Source organism: Dermochelys coriacea, chromosome 8, assembly GCF_009764565.3.
Source record: "Dermochelys coriacea isolate rDerCor1 chromosome 8, rDerCor1.pri.v4, whole genome shotgun sequence".
Classification (NCBI taxonomy): Eukaryota; Metazoa; Chordata; order Testudines; family Dermochelyidae; genus Dermochelys; species Dermochelys coriacea.
Window position 1 is genome coordinate 15,942,032 of NC_050075.1, and position 22,599 is coordinate 15,964,630.

General features: G+C 40.9%; 1 protein-coding gene across 5 annotated transcripts in view; it reads right to left on the minus strand.

Moving 5' to 3' along the window:
* Positions 1 to 22,599, minus strand: part of AFF4 (AF4/FMR2 family member 4) — a 74,889-nt gene that overhangs the window by 7,881 nt on the left and 44,409 nt on the right. For 3 of the 5 annotated variants that reach the window (XM_038412883.2, XM_043520112.1, XM_038412882.2), the window contains 13 exons: positions 22,171 to 22,219; positions 16,733 to 16,753; positions 15,960 to 16,014; positions 14,663 to 14,700; positions 14,109 to 14,271; positions 12,559 to 13,473; positions 9,695 to 9,783; positions 7,579 to 7,816; positions 5,353 to 5,450; positions 3,567 to 3,630; positions 3,288 to 3,424; positions 2,804 to 2,875; positions 799 to 892 (listed from right to left, as the gene is read on the minus strand). In XM_038412883.2, the coding sequence (XP_038268811.1) occupies positions 799 to 892; positions 2,804 to 2,875; positions 3,288 to 3,424; positions 3,567 to 3,630; positions 5,353 to 5,450; positions 7,579 to 7,816; positions 9,695 to 9,783; positions 12,559 to 13,473; positions 14,109 to 14,271; positions 14,663 to 14,700; positions 15,960 to 16,014; positions 16,733 to 16,753; positions 22,171 to 22,219 (2,033 nt within the window). The remainder of the gene's footprint in view (positions 1 to 798; positions 893 to 2,803; positions 2,876 to 3,287; positions 3,425 to 3,566; positions 3,631 to 5,352; positions 5,451 to 7,578; positions 7,817 to 9,694; positions 9,784 to 12,558; positions 13,474 to 14,108; positions 14,272 to 14,662; positions 14,701 to 15,959; positions 16,015 to 16,732; positions 16,754 to 22,170; positions 22,220 to 22,599) is intronic. The other 2 variants (XM_043520111.1, XM_043520113.1) reach the window with 2 other exon arrangements.

Sequence of the window (22,599 nt, forward strand, 5' to 3'; positions counted from 1 at the left end):
AAAAGATAGAAATTATATTAGCATGCTCTTCTCTATTTAAAGCTAGGATTTCCAAAGAGGCCTACGAACTTCCAAATAAAATGCCTAATTCCTATTGGCTCCTTGGAAAATCCCAGATTAAGCAATGTCACCTGAGTTTTAAATGTCCTGACCAAGTACCTCATCTGAAACAACCTAGATTCAAATAAGTGAGTAAAAGGAGGGTTTTTTTCAGCCTCTGGTAGGAGTTTTAAACCAGATCCAGATTTAATACAGGTTTTTACTGAAAATTCTAGAAAGTCTCATAGAAGTATATGAAAGTTCAGGCAAGCTGGCTAAGAGCAATGTCTTTGGAACTTTGGTAAAGCTGTTAGATGAGCTAAAAATTATTTACTCAAACACCAACTTCTGCAAATGTTGGACAGCTGCAGTCATAAAATGTACCACTAGAAACAGAATTCCCTTAAGATCACACATAAAAGTGAAGGTTCAACTTCGTAATGTCTGCAGCCAGGAAGATGTACTTTTTTCCTCTCTAAAGAATAAACAATTCAGCAGATTTCAAAGCAGACAAAAGCTAGTTGAAATGATTATAAATGGAAAATTACACTAAGACCAGTAGGGTTATGACAACATTGTGGTCATGCTGCAGTAACAAAAAAATAGAGTTCTAAAACACTGAACATGAGTTTACTTTAAGGGCCACATTTCCAGATAGGGGCATATCAAAGTACCCGTGTTAGAGAAATCAGGAGAGTATCTTGGAATTTCCTTTTTTTTTTTTTTTAGGACTATCTCAATAATATAGTAACATTTTACCTTTAGATGTTCTGTCAGTGTTTTAGAGTATTTCAATGCACTCTCCTTCTTCAGCTTGAAAAGCCTTAAATATAACAGGGACTGGCATCGAAGACTAGGCAAAAAAAATGGCAACACATTTACAAAGAATGTGCTTACATAGTTCAATAATGCAAGTAAACAGCTAGCAGCTGTGTGTTTTTCAAACACACTCTGAGGTATGGGTTGTAGTTTTGCCATCAATAGTAACAATGTTTAATTAGTCAGGGAAGCTAAAGATAATCTAAGCTTGAGTACAAGACCTCATATATACACTTTTCATTGTCTTTACTTACATAACTAGAGTCTTGCTCGCTGAATTGAGACTATAACCCTAAATCAACTCCTAGACTAGCAAATAAATGAAGCCCATTACACCAGGATGTGCCGATACAACACGCAGAGTCTGACATCATATTTCCACCCCTCACACAACATACTGATTCCTGTCTTCTCTGCACTCAGCAGCCTGAAGAATTTGGAGTGTTAGTAAGGTGATTCATTGACATATACCCCAACCTAACTAATCAGTAGGTGGGCACAAGATCTTTGGGCTCCCCATGTCTTCTGCTGCTTCTTCTTTCAACCCTAAAGGGTCAGCGTGCAGTTCAATGTCAAGGCCACTTTCGCAAAGCAGAAGCTAAAATCAGTGCTAAACTTGCTTACTTTGCCTCTATCTCTTAGGCAATAAATGTTGATATTTCTGTTTCCAGAAGAATCACTACATTATTTAATACAACCACTATGCTTTATGGAATATTTAGCTTCTCAGAAAAAAGATACAATGGCAGAGAAATATACATTTAACTTGACAGCAACACTGTCAATTTCTCATAACATGGATGTGGAGTTTTCCTGTTAAGTGTGAGCATGCAAGCAGAGCTACAGACACACTGATGCTGCAGCTTTAGTAACGTAGTCTAACTCTACTCAAAAATTCACGAGCATATAATAAATAGTCCAAAAAACTGTCTGTTTTAACCACACGTGTCTTTAATATTAAGCTTGTCATATCTATAGATCAGTCTTTGCACATCATGCCCCTCTTATCCCGTCCACCCCCCCCAAACCAGGAGCCACAGTCAGGAGCAGGGCCATAGTTCCCGGGGGCATGGGCAGCGGTAAGGGAACTGAGGCTGGGGCTGGAGCCACAGCTGGGCTGGGTGCCAAGAGCCGGGCAGCACTCCCCCCCAGGTCCCCATTGAGGCTGGCCTGGATGGACCCCACTGCGCCTCCCTAAAATGTTCCTCCATGCCCCCCTAGGAGAGCACACCCAACAGTTTGGGGACCACTGCCATAGATGGATCAGACATCACAAGGAAATCGGACTCCCATCAAAAGTATTAGCTGACTGTTCACCTTTTACTAAGTTTGAATGTGAGAAAGAAGAACAGGTTCTTGGCACTACTGACATCACTTTAGTGATAAGCCTAAACTAAACATTTTTTTTGTCCTAAATGTATCCTTTTTATTCCCTCAATATTCAAATACACAGGAAGGTTAATACCAGACATGAAAGGGAGAAGTTATACTGGCTCTCACTATCTCAGGTAGTGGTCCCCAAACTTTTTACCTTGTGCCTTCCCTTACCCCATCTGCATACCCTCGGCCCCCGGAGCTGGGACCAGAAGTGAGGCTCCAACTCTGGGAGAGCTGGGGCCATAGCTGGGAGGGGAGACAGGAGTGGAGCCTTGCCAGGGGCCATTGCCGGGCAGCTGGGGCCAGCAGCCAGAGCCGGGAGCAGAGCTGGGTGGCGCTCCCTCCTCACCTCCCCATGCAGGCTGGCCCAGGCCCCAGCTGCGTCCCTCAGAATGTTCCTCCACACACCCCCATTCTAAGGTTCAATGAAAACCTCAAATACCTCGGAGCACTGAACTTACAAATTCAGTTAAAAACGAAATAGTTAAAAATACCACTAAGTAACTTCTGCACACAGTGCACTCACTAATTTGACTCAAGATGTTTTATTACACCAAAATGTACGTACCAAAGCACTGCTAGCCTTTTATCTGCAGCCGTAGCATCTGGTGCCAAATAATTTTTCAGTTTCATAGTGTATCTGCAAAAAAAGACATCAAGTAAATGATAAATAAAATAATATTTATCAGTTGCCATTTCTCATTTAATATTCTTTTAAGAAAACTATTAAGACTTAGTTCCAGCTGCCCTCATATTTTACCAGAGATCCATAGAGGATTTACTTAAAGTCTGGATGAGGAAAGTTTTGGAATGTTTTTTGTTTTTATGTTACAATTTACACTAATATTAAGACTCTTAGATGAAAGGATTTAAAAGTCCTTTTTAAAAAACAACAAGATTAAGCCTCAAAATATGGATAAGGTGGGTAAATTTTTACAGATAAGAGATTGCAAGTATTGGTGGCAAAATCAAGAATAGAATCAGGGCACCTGCTCCCAGTTCCCAGGCTCTGATCACTAGGCTTCACTTACTACTTGCTTTATAAAGCTTACTTGATTAATTCCACAGTTTCTGAATACATAGGGAACGGGGACTTGGATTCCTGAGCATTTTTCTCCAATGCATTCCCACATTCGATGAAAGACACTACAGCATCAAGATAGAAAACAGCTTTCTCAAACCTGTCAGACTGAAGAGAATGAAACTTTAAAAACAAAAATATAAAGAAGTGGGAGAGAATTACAGTACTAGAGAAGAGAATAGGTTCAGAAGAGTTAAACCAACCTAACATTATGTGCAACCACCTGATAGATGTTTTGGGTTCTACTTACCAATGCATCTGCATTGTGCTTTAACTTCTTTGCTTCTTGTAAATAATGATCAGCTGAGTACATCCTAAAACATAAAAAACAGAAACTGAGTTCAATAAGATGAAAACTGAATCCCTTTGTGTGTGTCAAGCTTTGTAACTATGGGATCTTTTGACATTGCTTATTCTTCCTTCCTCAAGTGACAGCACATATAATTTTTATCATAAAGACCTTTCGACAGTTAAATTTAGTTACTTTGGTTACTTCCAACTATTGTTTTAAGACCGCTAAGAGTCATTGGATTTAGCCAACATATTCCACATTCCCTAGCCCAGCAAATCAGACATTTTAGCAAAGGTGTGAGCTATCTGACATGTCCAAGTGCAGAGCTCCCAGTCTGCAGATCAAAGAATAGTATTAACCAGATATGAAGCTTTCAAAATAAATCAAGACATGTTCAGATGGAGATTCCATTGTTATTTTTGAAGTTAGGTCACAGAAACTGATTGTGGTATATGGCTGCATGTCCTAAAGCAAGCTCCAAAGAATAGTTACAAGAGATCTTGAATTTTCTATTTTACTGTATTAAATGTTGTATTTGCAAGGTCATTGTCTAAAATCTGAACGAGATTGTCCAAACATACCAATAGTTGGAGTTAATCATTCCCCTATTTCACCACAACATGAAGTACCGGGCACACCCAATTTCATTTAAAGTCAGCATTTTGTAACAGTTTATTTAAAAGTGAATCACACTCTCCTCTCTTAGAGGCACTAGTTGACACTATACAAGAAAAAAACATCAGTTTACTGTAATGTAAAACCACAAATACTAAAATGCCTAATTATAATTATATGGTTACTGCATGGTGTCACTGCAGAGCATAGTCAAAGCCACACAGGTGCCCTAATTATGCATTTCCATACCTTTATATATTTGGATTTCTTTTAAGTTTATCCTGAATTTCCTGGCTTTAACATATTTGGCTTGTGGATAACTACAACTTGCCTCTAACTACAGATACGTGCTCCGAACTTTAACTCCATCATAACTTGATTGTGTCTGGGAATACATAGCAGAAGAAAAGCAAACCACTCCCATAACCAGGTTGTTTGCATATGGTCCTTTATGTTGGCCCCTAAAAGTACTTAATCCAGAAAGCAATAATTTTAAAACTAGAACTGAGCCCCTGCCAAGAACACCCAAGAATTGCATGAAATATTTCATGAATTGATAATCTTGATGTGAATTTGGGAACATTTTTTTACTGATTCACATTCTCCAAAATTTTTCAACTTTGATAATCAAGAACAAATGATTCCATGTTCCCACTTTTGTGAATCAGCAGTTCTAGAGGCAGAGGATCCTCTCAATGACTGAGAGCAATCACTGACCCGGGAGGTCAGGAGGGGAAGCCAACTCAGCCCAAAGAGGACAGGTAGACTGGTCTGGTGGGACGTGAAGAGAGTCTGCAGAAAGGGAGATAGTATTTCTTAAAAATGGACACAGGACAAAATCTGTCCTGTCAAAATCCACTGCTTGCTTGTTTCAGACCGAGTACGAATACACAGAGGAGGCCATGGCTCCTGGTAGCGGTTGAGACGTCTGCCAAAATTAGTGATGTGTCAGGCATACAATTACATGAACAGCATGCTGGTCTCCAGAGACTACTACTGTACATGCATAACAAAGAACATCCCCTATACATAGGAAGCTACTATACATATTACAAGTTACACACTGAAATTAGTGCCCTGTTTAGGGAAGAGGAAATGTAATGTGCATGGCAACTCTCACTGCTCTCACCTGTCATCAAAAACAAGCTTTGCTCTTCGGGACTTTGAGCTGTCTGTAGCTGGGGTAGATGCAGGAGGGCAGTTTGATGAACTGTTTAGAACCTTTTCCTGCGAAGAAAAAAAAAATTGCCACAATTAGTCATTATAAAAGCAGTTAGAAATCCGTTTAAAGAAGAGATGATTGTTCATTGCTTAAGTTCCTCCTGGTAGTCTCACACTTGTTAAATGCAAACTAGGTCAGCTTTGCAGCAGGTTAATTGCCATTCACATTTACCACTTATACATCATGACTTTCAAAGGCTTCTCTCCTCATTGGTGCTACAACATATGTTGGGGGTGGAGCCAGATGGAGGATCAAGGAACCATACCAACTCCCTTACAAGCCCCCCCACTCTGATGGGCCAAATGAATCTCTGCTAGAACAAATCTGACAAAAGGTTTCCAGGCCCAACTGAATTCCCCTCCTGAATATAGTAATGGTTAACATTCATGTTTTATTCTAGAAGAGGTGCTGCATGTATTTTCTGCTTTTCTATTCCTTTTAGAAGAATCAACTTTATAGCATGATTTTTGCTTTAATATTTCAGAAGTGTAGTGATCATTCTATTTTTCAAGCATTCAAAATGTGCAAGGAGCCTTCACAAAGAGACATGGATCCTGCCCCCCAAAATCGTAAAACCCCAACTCAACATGACATAGTAAGCGAGAGAGAAGGTGGGTGGAGTAATATCTTTTATTTGACCAACTTCTGTTGGTAAAAGACAAAATTTCGAATGCTTCAAAAAAACCAGCAATATATAATCTCCCTTCACCTACCACCAGAAATACAGCCAGCTGTAGCAAATGTTCAGTGGCACGTAAGACGATACTAATTTAAGACAGGAATTAAAACCAAACTAAACTATAAGGAGATAGTAATTACCAAATAAAAAAAATGGCCAGACTTGGTTCAGTGTTAATGCAGAGAAGAAAAAAAAAAAGGTGCTAGTAAATCTACAATATAATCCCCTATAGGCTCCTTGCATGCACAGACTAGACCAAACCTGCCTGCCTTACAAAATCTGATGAAGTCAGCATCTGAGGTGGATGTCTGAGCTCCTAGTTTAGATATTTCACTCGTTTGCTATTCTTGACCACCAAGTTACATTTTTCTCAGTTCCTGTCTATTTGTTGTTTCAATCTGAACACTTGGCTGTCATGATTAGTTCCTCTGACTTTGCTTCAAACATTACTGAGGTTAGCAAGTTATAAGATTTGCCAAGTATTGTAACATAACAATAACATCCCTAATGCCTCATTAGGCTTTGAGCTTCTGTTTGCTGCAGAGGCCTCAAGACAAGATGGCACCAATACGCTACAATGCAATCCAGACCTTGTGAATTATAGTCACATTTTGCCATATTACGTTCTTGGCAACTGATAGTACAGCAGTCAGTGAGAACTGCTTATTATACAGCTAGGTTTAATACCATGTTTTATCAGATATCCTCAGATGTTATGCACCATGCAATAGTATCCATTTATATAGGTGAGAGCAGGCAGAATCCCTAATTCCCTCTCCTCCAAGCTATTAGTTTCTAGAGATTTTTCTTTGCAAAATCTCCTGCCCCACTCCATTTTCTCCCCCAACTCAAACATAAACCTCTTTATTCTCCTGACGGCAGCTAATTAGATCACCTGGCTTCCAGGCCAGGTGAAGTTAGCAGACTAGCTCTATAGCTCTGTGAAGAGTCCTTCTCTGAAACACACCCTCAGGGGGCAGGGAGAGGAGGATTGAACTGTCGTCTTTTCCTTTATAGTCAGGATAGAAGTACAATCTGCTAAAACCAAAATTGGCTCAATTATTTAATTGCATATAAAATAATATATTCTCCTATTTTACTTTTATATAAACAACTCTGAAAAATGTCACTGGAATCAAATTAAATGATTAATAAGCAACCTCTATAGTTAGAAGAACACTAATCACATTTGTAAATTTAAGATTAGTACCAACCTACCTCCAGGATACTAATCTAATGAATAGCTACCGAGTTATTTTCCATTTACAGGCTTCTTTATGACCCAATTACTTGTGCACTACTACAGGGAGCAAACACCTTTAAAAACTAAATTACATTTAAGCTTAAAATCAAAGCCTGACAAATTATTGCTTGGATTACACACTGACATGCCAGACTGCACGCAGAGAAACAGTGAACATTAGAGGAAAGCATTTACAGAATAAACTCCTTACCTTGACTTCCTTGGCATTGCTAGAAGCCTTCCCTTCTGTCTTTTTTTGTTTGGAAGATGAGTTACTTTTACTGCTGCTGCTACTCTCCTTATTACTGTTGCTGCTTGATTTTAAGGAAGAAGATTGACTGACTGTTCTCTTCCGGGACCCATGATCTTGCTTGGGATCTTTCTGAAGGACAGGGGCTGCAGGAGAAGGGAGCAGATCCTTCTCTTTACCTGCACTTTGTTTTGAAGACCTACACAAAGTGAATAAGTACAGCTTATTTTCAGATACAGTGACAAGAATTATTTTTACCTAACATGACTGTTTATGGGAATGTTTATTTTTCACCTAATTTTTAATAACTGGCTTTTGGGCGAACCAGATTGAGCTTGTTTTTACCATCTGATCTTGTTCTGACTTGAAAAGACAGTAGATTCTAGCCAGAAAACCACTTTTGTTTAACAAAACAAAACCCAAACATTTATAACCTGAAAAGTTAAATGCCAATGTTTGTGCCAACCAGTCTATAGCACTGCTAAGGTGGAGATTTTGTTCTGAATGTCTAGACTAAGATGGTATAGGCATGTATTCTATTTGCCCAATCAAAAGGTAAAGCTACCCTTAATTCAGTCATCCAGTACATATGTATCACCTCCCCGCCTTGAGTGTTTAAGAACTACTGTTGGCAATCAGTGGCAAGCCTCATGCTTGCTAGCCCATCTTCCAGTTGGGAAGATAAGGCACTTGGATAGCTATTTGCACATTAATTGCTCAAAGAAAAATTAAACACTTTTCATACTATTAATACAAAGAACATTTGGTTCTTTGCTGACAGAAGACAAATATCAGAGTAAGAATAAATTTAACAGTCCCAGCAGAGGAATCTGCAAATCAGTTTTATAGAGGCTCTGAAAAATCTTAATATTCACAACAGAACACAATGAAATTGAGTGTTACCCTGTGGTATGCAGTATTATTGTACCGTGTTGGTCCCAGAATATCAGAGACACAAGGTGGGTGAGGTAATATCCTCTAATGGTCCAATAAAAGATATTACCTGACCTACCTTGTCTCTGTTACACTGTGATAATTCAGAGTGGCCAAACAGGTTTCTTCAGATTATTCATTACAGTGGAATATGTGGTCCAGTGCATAGTTATATATTTTTATTGTGTAATCTGAAGTAGCACATATTTTTAAGAAGGAGTTGAAAAGAAAATCCACAAAAATGAACTTGCCACTGATTAAAAGTACACTAAGAACCTTGCTAATTTGCACTTTGACTCATTGCAAAATTAATTGTGTGTGTGTGGATAAGATTGGAAGGCCTGTATTTTGCCAATTGTAGATTAGAACTAATCTATGGTAATCACAAATATAAATGCGGCCAATTTTTTTTTTTTTTTTTTTTAAACAAATGTGGTGTATTTTTACAAATGATCCAGTAGTTGAACCATGGGAGTAGAAGAAGTCAAGAGACCCGAGTTCTAATCCTGACAAATCACTGGCTTTCTCCGTAATTTGGCAAAAAAAATTAAATCTTCTTGGTGCTGGAATTTCCACATCTGCTGAACGGAGAATTAATCGCCCATTTTGCAAGGAGTGGATTAATTTGTGAGTGTGGTTAGGTGAAATGCAAATTTGCTAAGTCTTACATATGTTAGTGTTATGCAGCTCACCTATTTTTAAACACGGCCATGTGTTAAGGTAAAAAATAGGAAAAATTAGTCCCAGCAGGAAATAAACCCAGCCTGTTCCAACCCCTTATCAAAGGTAAATGCCCTTTGAACAAACTATTTTGTAATAATGAACTAAAGCTGTTAAATAATCCAACTGTTCTTTGTTAGGAGTGAACAGTGTCCCAGTGTTCCTGGTTCTGGGAAATACCTGCATTCTGATTAGTTACTGTGAAAACCCCAAAGTCAAGGTAAAAGGGCAGAGTCTGAAGAGTGCATGCACATGAAGGTTTGCCCAGTGAGATGCAACTGATTTTTTCCTTTGTAAATGGTGGCAAGCAGATAGTTAGGGGGAGATTTTTAAGTACATATAGGGTGTTGGGTGCCAATCTTCTCCTTAATGTATGCTAAGCCTTATAGGCTTAAAACAGAGCCAATTTTCCCCCTGCACTTACTCTCTATTGCTGGAGGCCTTGTGACCTGATGAAGACTTTTCTTCCAGTTTAGTTTTCTTGCCTTCACCGGTTCTGTTTTCATCATCATTCTGAATAAAAGCAAGCACAAGAGAGCTATCAGTTTGATATTTATAGGTTAACTGTCCCTCATAATGTTTTATATTTGTCAAGACAATTTAGCAAACCTTTTACATTTGGAACAGTAGCACTACAGGAGATCTGAAAATCATTTCCTATGGGATCGAGTCCATACCTTAAGATAGTTGACCACAATGGAATTTACTTGTCCCAAACAGAAGGCAGTAGTGTGTAGTGAATGTCAAATGATCTACCAGTAGAACCAGGAGTGAAATGTAGCTGCTGAAATTACTGAACTACTTAAAATATAACAAAAAAAATCTGGCTGAAATAAACTAGGTTAAGACAATCTACACCTCATTATTCTGATATATGAAGGTCTCCCAGTAAGAGCAAGAAATTAATTTTGTTTTTGGTCAGACTATAGGGGATTAAAAAAAGCACTTTTTAAAAAAAAGCTTCATTAAACATTTGTCAATATTACTTTTGATAACAGAGTTGATGCTTTATAAAATAATGGACTGTAAAATCAAAAGGTTTTGAAAGTGAATTTCTAAACTACCTACACACTTTCATTAATCTTCAAATCTATCATAAGCAGCAGAAGCAGAAAAACAAGCTTAAAATAGTAATTCTAATGAGCAACTCAGCTCAAGAATAGGGTCCAATTAATAAATCTTACTGTAATGCAATCCAGTAATAGAATGCTCTTTAGCTATGGAACACTACAACCCAGCACCCAAAGATCAACAAAACATGTAAGCAATTGACATTCATCAGCTGTTGGATTTCTAAAGTGATTCTTGCAGAATTTCTCACACAGCCTGCCTCAGTATTTTGGGGTAGGCCTGAAAAATAGTTTGTCTCTACCACTTGCCTCAGAAACATACTCATGTCCACCATGACTGCACCACTAGGCATAGGGATGGTCTCAGGACTTGGACGCAATTAGTGAGGGATACAGCCCAAGTTTAATTGGTCTCACCAAAGCCTTCTGTTCCTGATGTAGGAGCACAGCTCTTTATGCTGGTTTCTGTCCATAACAGCCACCTTTTTTGTTATATTGTTTTGTAAGGAACAACTGGCCAAATAAGAGGGGGGCCATTAGGTTTGAAGCTACTAGAGAGACCGAGTGCATTCAAGTGAGTGCTAGAACTTGTATAGTAGTGCTATACAAACACCAAAGAACTACATCCTTGTGAGGTAGGTATTATCCCCATTTTTCAGATAAGAATCCTTTCCACCTTCACCTCCGATGAAGTGAGCTGTAGCTCATGGAAGCTTATGCTCAAATAAATGTGTTAGTCTCTAAGGTGCTACAAGTACTCCTTTTCTTCTTTCCACCTTGGTTTCATTACTTGACGCATTAATTTGAGCTGGAATAAGAATGGAGGAATCCATTTGTTTTCAGTCTCATGTCAAGTTCACCAGACCATACTGCTTCTCACTCCAAGAGTGGCTGGAGATCACTTCAACTGTGCCAGCTTCCCTGCTGAGCAACCAAGAAGGCAACTGTTTGGAAGGGAGCTTGCAGCAGCCTTTATGCCACCAGTGCCCCTTTGATATTGTGACGAATTAGGAGATATCTACATTATTCTTACATTGTGTTTGACTTTGTTTCCTTATTCAATTTTCTACTGCTGCCCATTTGAATTCAAAGAGCTGAGTCAGACCAGAGATAAGACAGAAAACTGCATGTACGCGCCTTCAGAGCAGTTAAGAGAACAATGGGCTATTGTTGGTATATGCTAAATATCAAGAGGCCGTTACTTGTTGAAAGATGCCCCTGACAGAAAGGGGGTGTAAGTGGTCAGCATGTCCTGAGGCTGACACACACCTGGAAGAGAGGTAGGAGCAGGCACATTCCCTAAACAGGGCCTAGGCCAGGAGCAGTTAAGAATATGTCTACACTGTAGATGGGAGTGAGCTTCCCAGCCTGGGCAGAAAGACTTGTGCTAGCTCATCTTGAACTAGCATGCTAAAAATAGAAGTGGGGATGTTATGGCTCTGGACAGGAGTGGCGGAAGTGCCCTAAAAGTGGGGTGCGGTGGGAAGAGGAGGCAAAGACGCCCTCTGGGATTCTGAAAGGAGGGAGGGTAACAGAGCCAAGGCTCCAAACTGAGCCTGAACATCTACCCCACAGTTAAACAGCCCCATAGCTTGATCCCTGTGAGCCTGAATCAGCTGACACAGGCCAGCTGCTGTGTTTAATTGCAGTGTAGACATACACTTATGGCTCCAAATCAGGGCTTCTCAGTCCCCAAGGCCATGGATGATTTCACAGAATTGCAAGAGTCACACATGGATGAAAACCTAATAAATCATTCAGTCCACTCTCCTACCAAGGATCCCTGCATTTTCCTAATTGAAAACATTAACAGGTAAAGGTCAGCATAATAGAGTTTTTGGCAATCTGATGATTGAAACATTAGTGACCGTGCTGCTGTCACTAAGAAAAGGCTATTTACCCAACAATCCCGCAAGAGTCTGAATTTCCCAGCACAAATTTCATCGTGAGCAATGAGAGTTACAATGCCTACCAGCTCTCACACAAACTCCATTTCTCCCCCACTCACCCTGAAAGTCCCAGGAACTGAGAAGCCTAGACAAATTCCCTTAAAAACACCCACCACCACCAAAAAACACACCCAGTACCACTTCTTAATTGGCCAGAGGAGTCCCAAGACTGAGCGCTCTCTCTCTCTCTGCCACTGAGCTATCCATCTCACCTCAGTAGTAAGCCATCAAGAGACTGAGACTAGATAAGTTTTCAATTGATCACTTACCTTATGCTTCCTTTTGCCCTTGGTGGAATTTTTGTCTGAGGCTGGTTTTTGGGACTCTCTTGTATGCTTCTCTGGTACATTTTTCTTCTCCACTTTGGGTGGGTCTGTGTCCTTGTAAGGCTTCCCTGGTATTCTTGATAAGAGGCTTAGGTCGATCTTCACAATAAGTGGGTATCGTTCATCTGGATCACTGAGTGGTGAAAGAAGTTCCTTCTCTTCCATAGGAGAGAACATTCTTTGCCGAAAAAAGCTGTCGTCCTCCTCCATGGAAGATTTAACAGGAGTCCTATTGCTCTCAGAGTATTTGGGAGTTTGCGATGAAGGAGGCAGGCTCTCATTTTCATCAGAATCAGAGGATGAGGTATCTGTTTCTATGAATTCCCTGGATTTCTGGGAAGGTTTGCTTGAAGCCTTATATTTCTTTTTCTCTGCTGTAGGCCGAGGAGAAGATTTGGGCTCCTTCTTTATGTTGGGTTTTCTAGAGCCCTTTGTGGCTGCCTTATGCCTGTTTGAGGGCATATTTGTTACCATGTCTACTGGAGTTTCGCTTTCTATTTTAAGCCCTCCTCTGGGCTCTTCAATAGCTGCCTTGTCTGCCTTCTTGGGCTGCTTTTTACCAACAGTCCTCCTCTGTATTGTGCTATCACTCTGTGCAGGTGACTTCTGCCTGCCACGACTGCTCTCCGATCCTTTTTGGGTGGTTTTGGAATCTCGCACAGGAGTGGAGGAAATGGATTCCTTAGACCCACTTTGATCTGTATACCCATTCCCGGAGCTCTGATCTCGGCCATCTTTTTTGTAGCCTTGTGAAGATGGGATATTACTTTCCACAGAAGAAGCTGGTGACACTTTATGCGGATTCACTTTGTTCAACCAGTTGTCAAGTTGCCATTTGTTTGTTGGTGGTGGCTCAGGCTAAAAAAAAAGAGGGAGTAGTATTAAACACTATATATTTTCTTGCCCTATTTCACTCCAAGGGCTTCAATATTGTGCTGTACACCAAGGTAACAGCTATGCAGAAAGCAGATGATGCTAATGAACAAAGTATGATGTGTTGGAATACAGTGTGGAAGTCACAGATCTTATACCTTCACAGAGCCTTGACAAATGATTGCTGGGCAGAGGATGAGAGGAGCCACAGCGGATGCTGTTGGCCCAAGCACAGCATCATGGTGACCCAAAACGTTGTGCCATATCACAGTTACATCAATGACTAAATGGAAGTTAGTGCATACCATGCTTTAAGCTACTTTTTTCATTGTTGTAGTATTTCTGTATAAGTATGTCTGACTCCCAAGTTTTCAGAGCCAAGTGACATGAAGTACATGTCAAAGCCAAGTGCTAAATGTATTTGTTTTTTTTCAACAGTTCATTTAACATATCTGATAAACTGCTGCTGAAAATCATTCAAAAAGGTTTGTCAATTTTACGCTTTATTTAGCATCTTCTCCAACTATCGCTCTGTTCTTAACAGTCAACATTGATGAAGATTATGGTACTCAGGGATTATTGTAGTTGGATTATAACTCAAACCAGATATCAAAGCCTACCTCTGGAGATGCACTCTGGGATGGCTCATTAGCTTCACTGTCACTGGAACTACTTTCACTTTCAGAGTCAGATCCAGAACTGCTTTCAGATCCACTATGGCTGCTTGAGTCATCCCTGGAATTATCTGCTCCTTCACTATTATGCTGTGAAGGTTCAGAATTACTGGGGAAAGACAAAAAAGTAAAATAATCAAGACTATGTAATACACTCAAGTTTCACAATTCTTTTTTGCAACAGAAAAATTAAGGTTTTGACTTCTTAATTATCTAACAGAAAATTCTACATAATTGAGTACAGCAAATAGACTGGAAAATTACTTATATAAACAATTATGGCTTTATTTTTCAAGCTGTTAAGTACCTACATGTTGGAGGAGAAAAGCTGTTTAACCAATTATCAAGTTCTAATCACTTCTTGGGTTAGCACAAGCCAGATGTCTACAGTGTCTACAGTGGAATTTTAGAGCAGTCAGATCAAATTAGGAAAACTCATCTGTTCAAGTGTCGTTACTTGATTTGCTGTGAACTGCTAAAAATCAGCTATAAATGCTTACCTTCCAGGTGTACTCCTTGGCACTATCTTATCAGAATCCTGCAATTAAAAAAAAATAAAAAACCAGGGTGAGGAAGAAGCTTCCATAAATTACATTATGTATTGTGTACTATATGGAGACGAAAACAAAAATAGAGCTCTAATGCTCCTTCCTCATCACCAACAACAAACACACTTAGCATATACAGCACCTCTCATCTGAACACACTGGAGTAGTTTACAAAATTGCTTATTATCCTCAGAGGGAAACAGACAGATTAAATGATTTAGCCAAGTTCACACAGCAAACAAGTAGCATAGTCAAAAGAACCATTATCTTCCCAGAGTCCTACACATCCTACTATGGTTTTAAGAGTTCCAATTCCTCTCTACTCATTGCCCTTTGTCATTCATCTGTGTGTGTGAAGACTGGTCACAACTTGAGTCTATCAGTGTTATTCCTCAATAGCCCACAGTGGTTGATGTTAAGCAATGAAAGGCCCTATTCCCGTGCTCCCAGCAATTGTGCAAAATCCCTCATCAGCATTATCCCGATTTTAAAAAAAAAATAAATAAATAAATCAAGACTGGAATTGGGAACTACAGCAGAAAATGAACCTGGGATACTAAATGGCAGTGCAGACAACCACACCATCTAGGTTCCTGAAAGGGCTATTTTTAAAATTATATAAAATCAGTGCCAAAGATAGGACAATTTGTATTACAGAGAATTAATATACATTAAGGGAGAATCCAGTTTCCCAACTAGAGTGAAGATGCTACCGTAGAAGTAGTAACAGAAAAAGGAAATTTGGTGGGAGTGTTCACATACATTAGACAACCACCAATCCCAATCCTGAGTTACTGGTGTGTGGAAAAATTTATGCCACATATTAATTTGAAGATGTGCTATGTCCTTAAATGGCAGGCCACACATGTGAGGGGGAAAAAAAAAAAAAAAATCAATCCTGAAAATGTCTCCTTGTCACTAAGAGTTTATACTTCTTGAGTACATTCTGTTCCATTTTATGTTGAGGAAAAGGCAATATGAAATTGCTACACAGTGAGATTTGGAAGTCTAAAGGCAAAACTGGAAGCAACGACTCAAACAAACAGTGATTATATATTCCAAAAAGTAGTTATACTGTACTGTTACATGGTTACTTTGAAAAAATCTTGCTTTTTAATTAATGCCTACTGACAAGTGTTCAATTTACAACCAGCCAAGCACTGCAGGTTTTTAAAATAGAAACTTAGTATTGAACACTTCAGTTGTGTCTGCTGAACTTTTCTAAAACTTTAATACTTATGGTACATACCTGTTCACCATCACTGTCTTCACTGCTGCTGAGTTTTAAGTCATCTTTCAACATACTGAATGAAAGAAAGGAATACATTTTTCATATACTCTAGAAATTAATTCCAAAGCGGTGTTAGGCTATAAACTGATCGAAAATGTTACTAGGAATTTTCCTTTGTTTACAGAGTTCATTGCGTGTGGGAGCATACAGAACTCAATACTAAAATGTTCAATGCTTAAGTATAAGAATCCTTTATACAAAAATATTTTGTGTCACATTTTAGCGTGAAAGGAGAAACGACCACTTATATGATTGCCTTCTTGCATGCAAATGATTAAGAGTATTGTTTAAACAGAATTAAGGAGGCTAGAGAGTGACACTTAGAATTCTGTCATTTTATTTCACTGTCAAAAAAGCTATGTTTCAATATACATATTTAAATCTATTTCACAATCCTAACAATGTCTGAATACTGGGAAGACGTACATTCATTAGGTTTCAGAGTAGCACCGTGTTAGTCTGTATTCGCAAAAAGAAAAGGAATATTTGTGGCACCTTAGAGATTAACTAATTTGAGCATAAGCTTTCGTGAGCTACAGCCTACTTCATCAGATGCATGAAGTGAAGTGAGCTGTAGCTCACGAAAGCTTTATGCTCAAATAAATTTGTTAGTCTCTAAGGTGCCACAAGTACTCCTTTTCTTTTTGCGAATACATTCATTAGGGTTTTTGTTATCTTTTGTTTTATTTTTTGCTATTAAAGGCTTTATGTATATAAAAACAGTATCTTACTCTGTTTGGTTTGATTCACATCTGGAGGAAGAAAATGAGAAAGTTAAAAAATAAAGTTCCCCATGCAGGTACTTTCGCAGTATGGCTGTTTTAATGAAATTCCTTATATCTTTTCCCCCCAAAAAGGTCATTTAATGTTTGTCTCCCCAAAAGAACAAGTTTACTGACTACACAAAGTGCAATCTTGCCTTATTTTATTTAAGGCAGTATAAATTCATTGCAATAAACTCTCAAGCTCTCACCCACACCTGAATCTAATGGGGGTTTCCAGCAATTGTCCACAGATCTCCTCAGAGTCCCCAGTTGCAGAAATTGCTCCAATTTCCCCACAGTGATTTTTGCACCCACTAAAAATACCAGCCCCAAACATAAGTATAGCATTGTTGAAATACTGCTATGACAAAAGAGCAAAGGAAAAATTAAGGGTGTAATCCTTCTGTTATTATTTCTTACACTTAATGCGGGTAAGCATCTTTTTTAAAAGTGACTGTGTAAAGAGGCTGTGTTCGAAGTCATATCTAGTCACAGAGACAACAGTAGGTTTTTCAGAGGGGTAGAGAGTTGCTGCTTTTTTTACTCCTGTTAGCACTGTGAAGCCTGGACAGGCAGAGGACAAAGAACTGGGTTCTAGTTCTGCTTACACAGTAAAAACTGCTAATTGAAGACTTTGGAACTGAACTGGTATAACTGAGGGCAAAACTTGTTTTGCAGAATGTTATTTATTGGAGAGAATACATAAGCAAGAACAAGCCCAGGTCAACTCTAAGAGCTCAGCTTTGCAGGACTGGTAGATAAAGGCATATTTGTAAACTGATCAAATTTGACATGGTTATCACAGTAAAAATCCTACAGAACCCCACAATTTAAAAAAAACAACTAACGTTTCTGGACATAAACACACCTTAATTACATATACTACTCCTGGAGGAATTCTGCGCCACTGTGCAATGCAGAATTTTGCAGAAAGTAACGTTGTGCATGCAGAATTTCCTTTGCCCCACAGAAATGGGCTGCAGTGCTGCTAGCTGCCACTAGGGGCTGCTGGACCCAGCAGAGCCCAGCCCACACACAGAAGACACTGCTGGGGGGTTGGAAGCTAGAGGGTTCCTGGCAGCTGCAGTTCCAGCTAGCCCTAAGGGAAGGAGAGGACAGCACGCAGGAAACTGTGGAAACCTGGGACTGAGCATCAGGCCGTTTTTCCCCTCTGGATCCCTAGGCTGGGGGTGGGGGTGGGGGTGGGGTGCAGAAAAGAGGGCGTGCAGCTATTTGGGCTGGGGGGCTCCATGGCTGGGCCTCTGGGGAGGAGAGGTTGTAGGTATCTGAGCAAGGGGTGCCCTGTGGCTAGGCTCTGGGGGAGCAGGGGATTCATATGTATTGGCTGGAGGGCCCCTGTGGCTTGGTTCAGGAGGAATTGGGTTGTCATAGGGGTTTCTTTAACTCTACTCGGGGAGGGGGGGGGAGGAAAAGAGAAAGAAGTGTGTGTGTTGTTACAGGCATACTTGCTGACAGGGTATTACCAAAATTATTGAAACTGGAGTGTAGTTTTATTTTGACAAATATAATTTGCAGAATTTTGCAAAATTTTAAAATATTGTGCACAGAATTTTTAATTCTTTGGCACAGAATTCCCCCAAAGAGCAAGATACAGACAGCCAATTAATTTACTTTACATATGTAAAGTACATGTGTACATATTTGCGTTTTCTAGGAAAAATTAAACTTTGAACACCAGGTGTCAAATTTTCACCCAACTTACTCATTATAAAGAATAAAGTCACCCAAAATTTATGAGGGAAAAAAACACTAATCAAAAAAGCTTCTAGTTACACTGATTTTTTTTTTATGGTTGTGTAGCAGACAGATCAAGTGTAATGTTCTGTCTATATGTACGGTGATGTAGTTTACCACATTTGTATCAACATCTGTATGATAAACGTTTGGTATTCAAGCAGAAGAAAGGGCCCCAAATTTAAGCTTCTTTAAGCACATTCCATACTGTATCCTCTGACTACAGAACATCAGAGCTCCCCAAACCATTTTTGTAACTGTTGGCAGCTGGAAGTAGATCATAACTTTACAACCCAGGTAACTAGATTTCTCTGTAACCATGAACATTTATTTTAAAAGGTCCCTCTACCCTACCTGCCCTCCTCATTCTTGTTGAAGTACTGAAACATAAAGCAATCCCAAGAATAGAAAATCTTATACAAGTATCTTGCTAGCATACAACAACAACAACAAAAAAGGAAAAGCAACGTTCATACATGTGCCCTTGTGAAGCAGCAGTTGGTAGACATAAAATTTGAGACTATCTTGGAAAAAGTGTCCTTTATACATGAGCTTGGTAGCCATTTTCTGGTAATCAACAAGAATTAAGATTCTACATAAGAAAAGACAGTTACCTTTTCTATAACTGGTGCTCTTCGAGATGTGTTGCTCATGTCCATTCCATATTAGGTACACATGCTCGCCACATGCACCGGTACTTGAAGTTTTTCCCTTGCCGGTCCCCTACAGATACCAGTTCTGGCACCCTCTGGAGTGGTGCCCACATAGCAGCGTATAAGGGGCACCACCAGCTCCCTCCACCTCAGTTCCTTCTTGCCAGAAACTCCACCAGTGTGGAAGGAGGGCAGGTTGTGAAATGGACATGAGCAACACATCTCAAAGAACACCAGTTACGGAAAAGGTAACTGTCTTTTCTTCTTCGAGTGCTTGCTCATGTCCATTCCATATTAGGTGACTCCAAAGCAGTACCATCGGAGGCGGGTAGGAGTTCATGGACACACAGCTCTGCCGAACCTAGTGTCATCCCCGGCCTGCTCAGTGATGGCATAATGAGCCGTGAACATGTGAACAGAGGACCACGTTGCAGCGCTACAGAGGTCTTGGGTAGGAACGTGCGTCAGGAAAGCCAGCAAAAACGGCTGCGCTCTCATCGAGTGGGCTCTAACAATCGGTGGCGGAACCCCCCAAGGTCGCAACAGGTCCTTATGCACGAGGTGATCCAATTGGAAATCCTCTGCAAGGACACCGGAAGCCTTTCATCCTGTCTGCCATAGAGACAAAGAGCTGAGTTGATTTATGGAAAGGCTTGACACATTCTAAGTAAAAAACCAAGGCCCTTTGGACGTCCAGCATGTGAAGACAATTCTCTTCACTAGTCCTGTGTAGTTTGGGACAGAACACCAGGAGGAAGATGTCCTGGTTCATATGGAAGGTTGATATCACCTTTGGCAGGAAGGCCGGGTAGGGCCACAACTGAACCTTGTCTTTGTAGAAGACCTCAGAACCACCACACATGGTCAAGGCTTTAATTTCAAAGACCTGTCTCGCTGACGTCACTGCCACCAGGAACACGACCTTCCATGACAGATGGGAAAAGGAGCAAGAACCCAGCGGATCAAAGGGTGGGCCAGTGAGCCTAGAGAGGACCAAGTTAAGATCTGACTGCGGGACAGGAGCCCATACCTGAGGGAAGAGTCTCTCAAGCTCTCTCGAGAAACTGACCATGTCATGGGAAAACACCATCTGTCCTTGAATCAGCGGGTGAAAAGCAGAGACAGCCGCAAGATGCACTCGAATGGAAGAGTGCACAAGGCCCTGGTTCCTCAAATGGAGCAGGTAGTCCAGGACAGCCTGTATGGAGGACCGCGAGGGAGGGATGCCCAACGGGAAAACCTCATCCACTTGGCAAGTCAGTCAGTCTAGTTGAGGGCTTCCTACTTTCCAGGACGACCTGTTGGGACTCCAAACAAACAGGTCTGCTCCTCCAGGTTCAGCCACACAGCATCCACACTGAGAGATGGATAGACTTAAGGTTGGGGGTGTGAGAGCCAACCATGATCCTGTGACAGCAGGTCCGGTTGGTTGGGCAGGGGCCAGGGACGGCCTGCTGTCAGGCTCATAAGCATGCCAAACCAATGCTGGCAAGGCCACACCAATCACAACAACTTGTACTTTGTCTCTTGATCTTTGCCAGGACTTTGCCAATGGGTGGAATCGGAGGGTACATGTACAACAGACTCCCTGACCACAACAGGAGAAAGGCAGAGAGGAAGCTTTTGCTCAGACCTTGCTGAGAACAAAACTGGTGGCACTTCCTGTTCTGTCTGGTAGCGAACAGGTCCACTTGGAGAGTTTCCCACCTTTGGAAGATCATACAGGCTACTCCTCTAGATGGAGTGACCACTCGTGGTGGAGAAGTCCCTGCTGAAGTGGTCTGCCAGTGTATTCTTGATGCCGGGAAGGTGACAAGTTTCCAGGTGGATCTTGTGGCTGATGCAGAAGTCCCATAGATGGAGTGCCTCTTGACAGAGAGCCGACGAGCATGCTCCCCCTTGCCTGTTGATGTAGAACATTGAGGCTGTGTTGTCCATATGAACTCTTACTGCTTTGCCTGACAGGTGGGAAAGGAAGACTCCGTACGCCAGCCGGACTGCTTGGAACTCTGATGTTTCTGTTTCACCTCCTCTGGGGACCACATCCCGTGCCTGGAGGTCGCCGAGATACACACCCCAGCCAAGGTCTGGGGCGTCCGACATCAACTCGATGGAGTAAGGGGGGGGTTGTCAAACAGAACCCCTTCCAGGACTGTCCTGTGGTCGGTCCACAATCGCAGCGAGGGAAGTATCGCCTGAGGAATTGTAACGATCTTTTCCAGGGGGTCTCGGAACTGAAAGTAGACTGTCCCCAGCCATTGTTGCAGGGGCCAGGCATAGCGGACCACGTAAGTGCATGCTGCCTTGTGGCCCAGCAGGCAGACAGACAGACCCTGGCTGTAGTCAGAGGGAACGTGTGAGGAGATTTGTCAGCGTGTGGAACCCTGTCCCACAGCAGGAATGCCCTGGCATATGTCAAGTCGAGGACTGCTCCAATGAACTCTATCCTCTGCACTGGCACAATCATCAACGTTTTGTCATTTATCAGAAGGCCCAGAGAGCGGCACGTGGCTTGAAGCACCGCAACATCTCTTTGGACTTGAGACCCGCAACTGCCCTTAAGGAGCGAGTTATCGAGGTACGGATAGATTTGGCGCCTGAAGTAAGACACTACCACGGACACGCACTTGGTAAACACTCTCGGTGCTGTCACCAGGCCAAATGGGAGGACCTCAAACTGGTAGTGGTGGGGACCCACCATAAACTGGAGGAAGCGTCTGTGTCCTTGAAAGATTGCATCCTTCAAGTTGAGGGTGGCATACCAGTCTCCCGGATCTGGGGAGGGGTAACAGAAGACCATGTGAAACTTTAGCTTCTTCACCTAATATGAAATGGACATGAGCAAGCACTCAAAGAAGAACTGTTATATCCATGTTAAAGTGTGGAGAAATGGCTATTGTCATCTTAATGGGCCAAAATCCTTCAAAAACACTTCAGAAATAGTAGTTTGGAAAATATTGGAGAGGATTTTCTAATCCTTTCCTAAGAGTAACTTACGATTTCGATTGATGACCATTGGACGTTTTTGATGAGGGATTGTATCTTTCTGGAAAAAAAAATAGAGAAGTACAGTCCTTAAAAATAAGCAGCAAAATAAGGCACTTCAAAGTCACAAGAAATAAAAATCCTAGATTAATTTGAAGGCAAGAATGGTTGAGTGATTTTAGCGCTTGAGGAATGGAGGTACTAACACAACTCGTTTAAGCCAGATATGATGCAAGCAGGTGTTATGCAAACTTCCCACACAGTTCCATCAATGCACCTCAACCATGACATGCAATATACCCTTTCTATGCCTGCTTTACAGTTTTCTTAAGCAGAGCCAATCATGCTGAATAGTTCTATTTGCTTGGTGTAGTTATACATGAATTAGACTGGGACTAAGAATTATTTCACCAATATCCTCTTACCTAGATTTGAACTAGA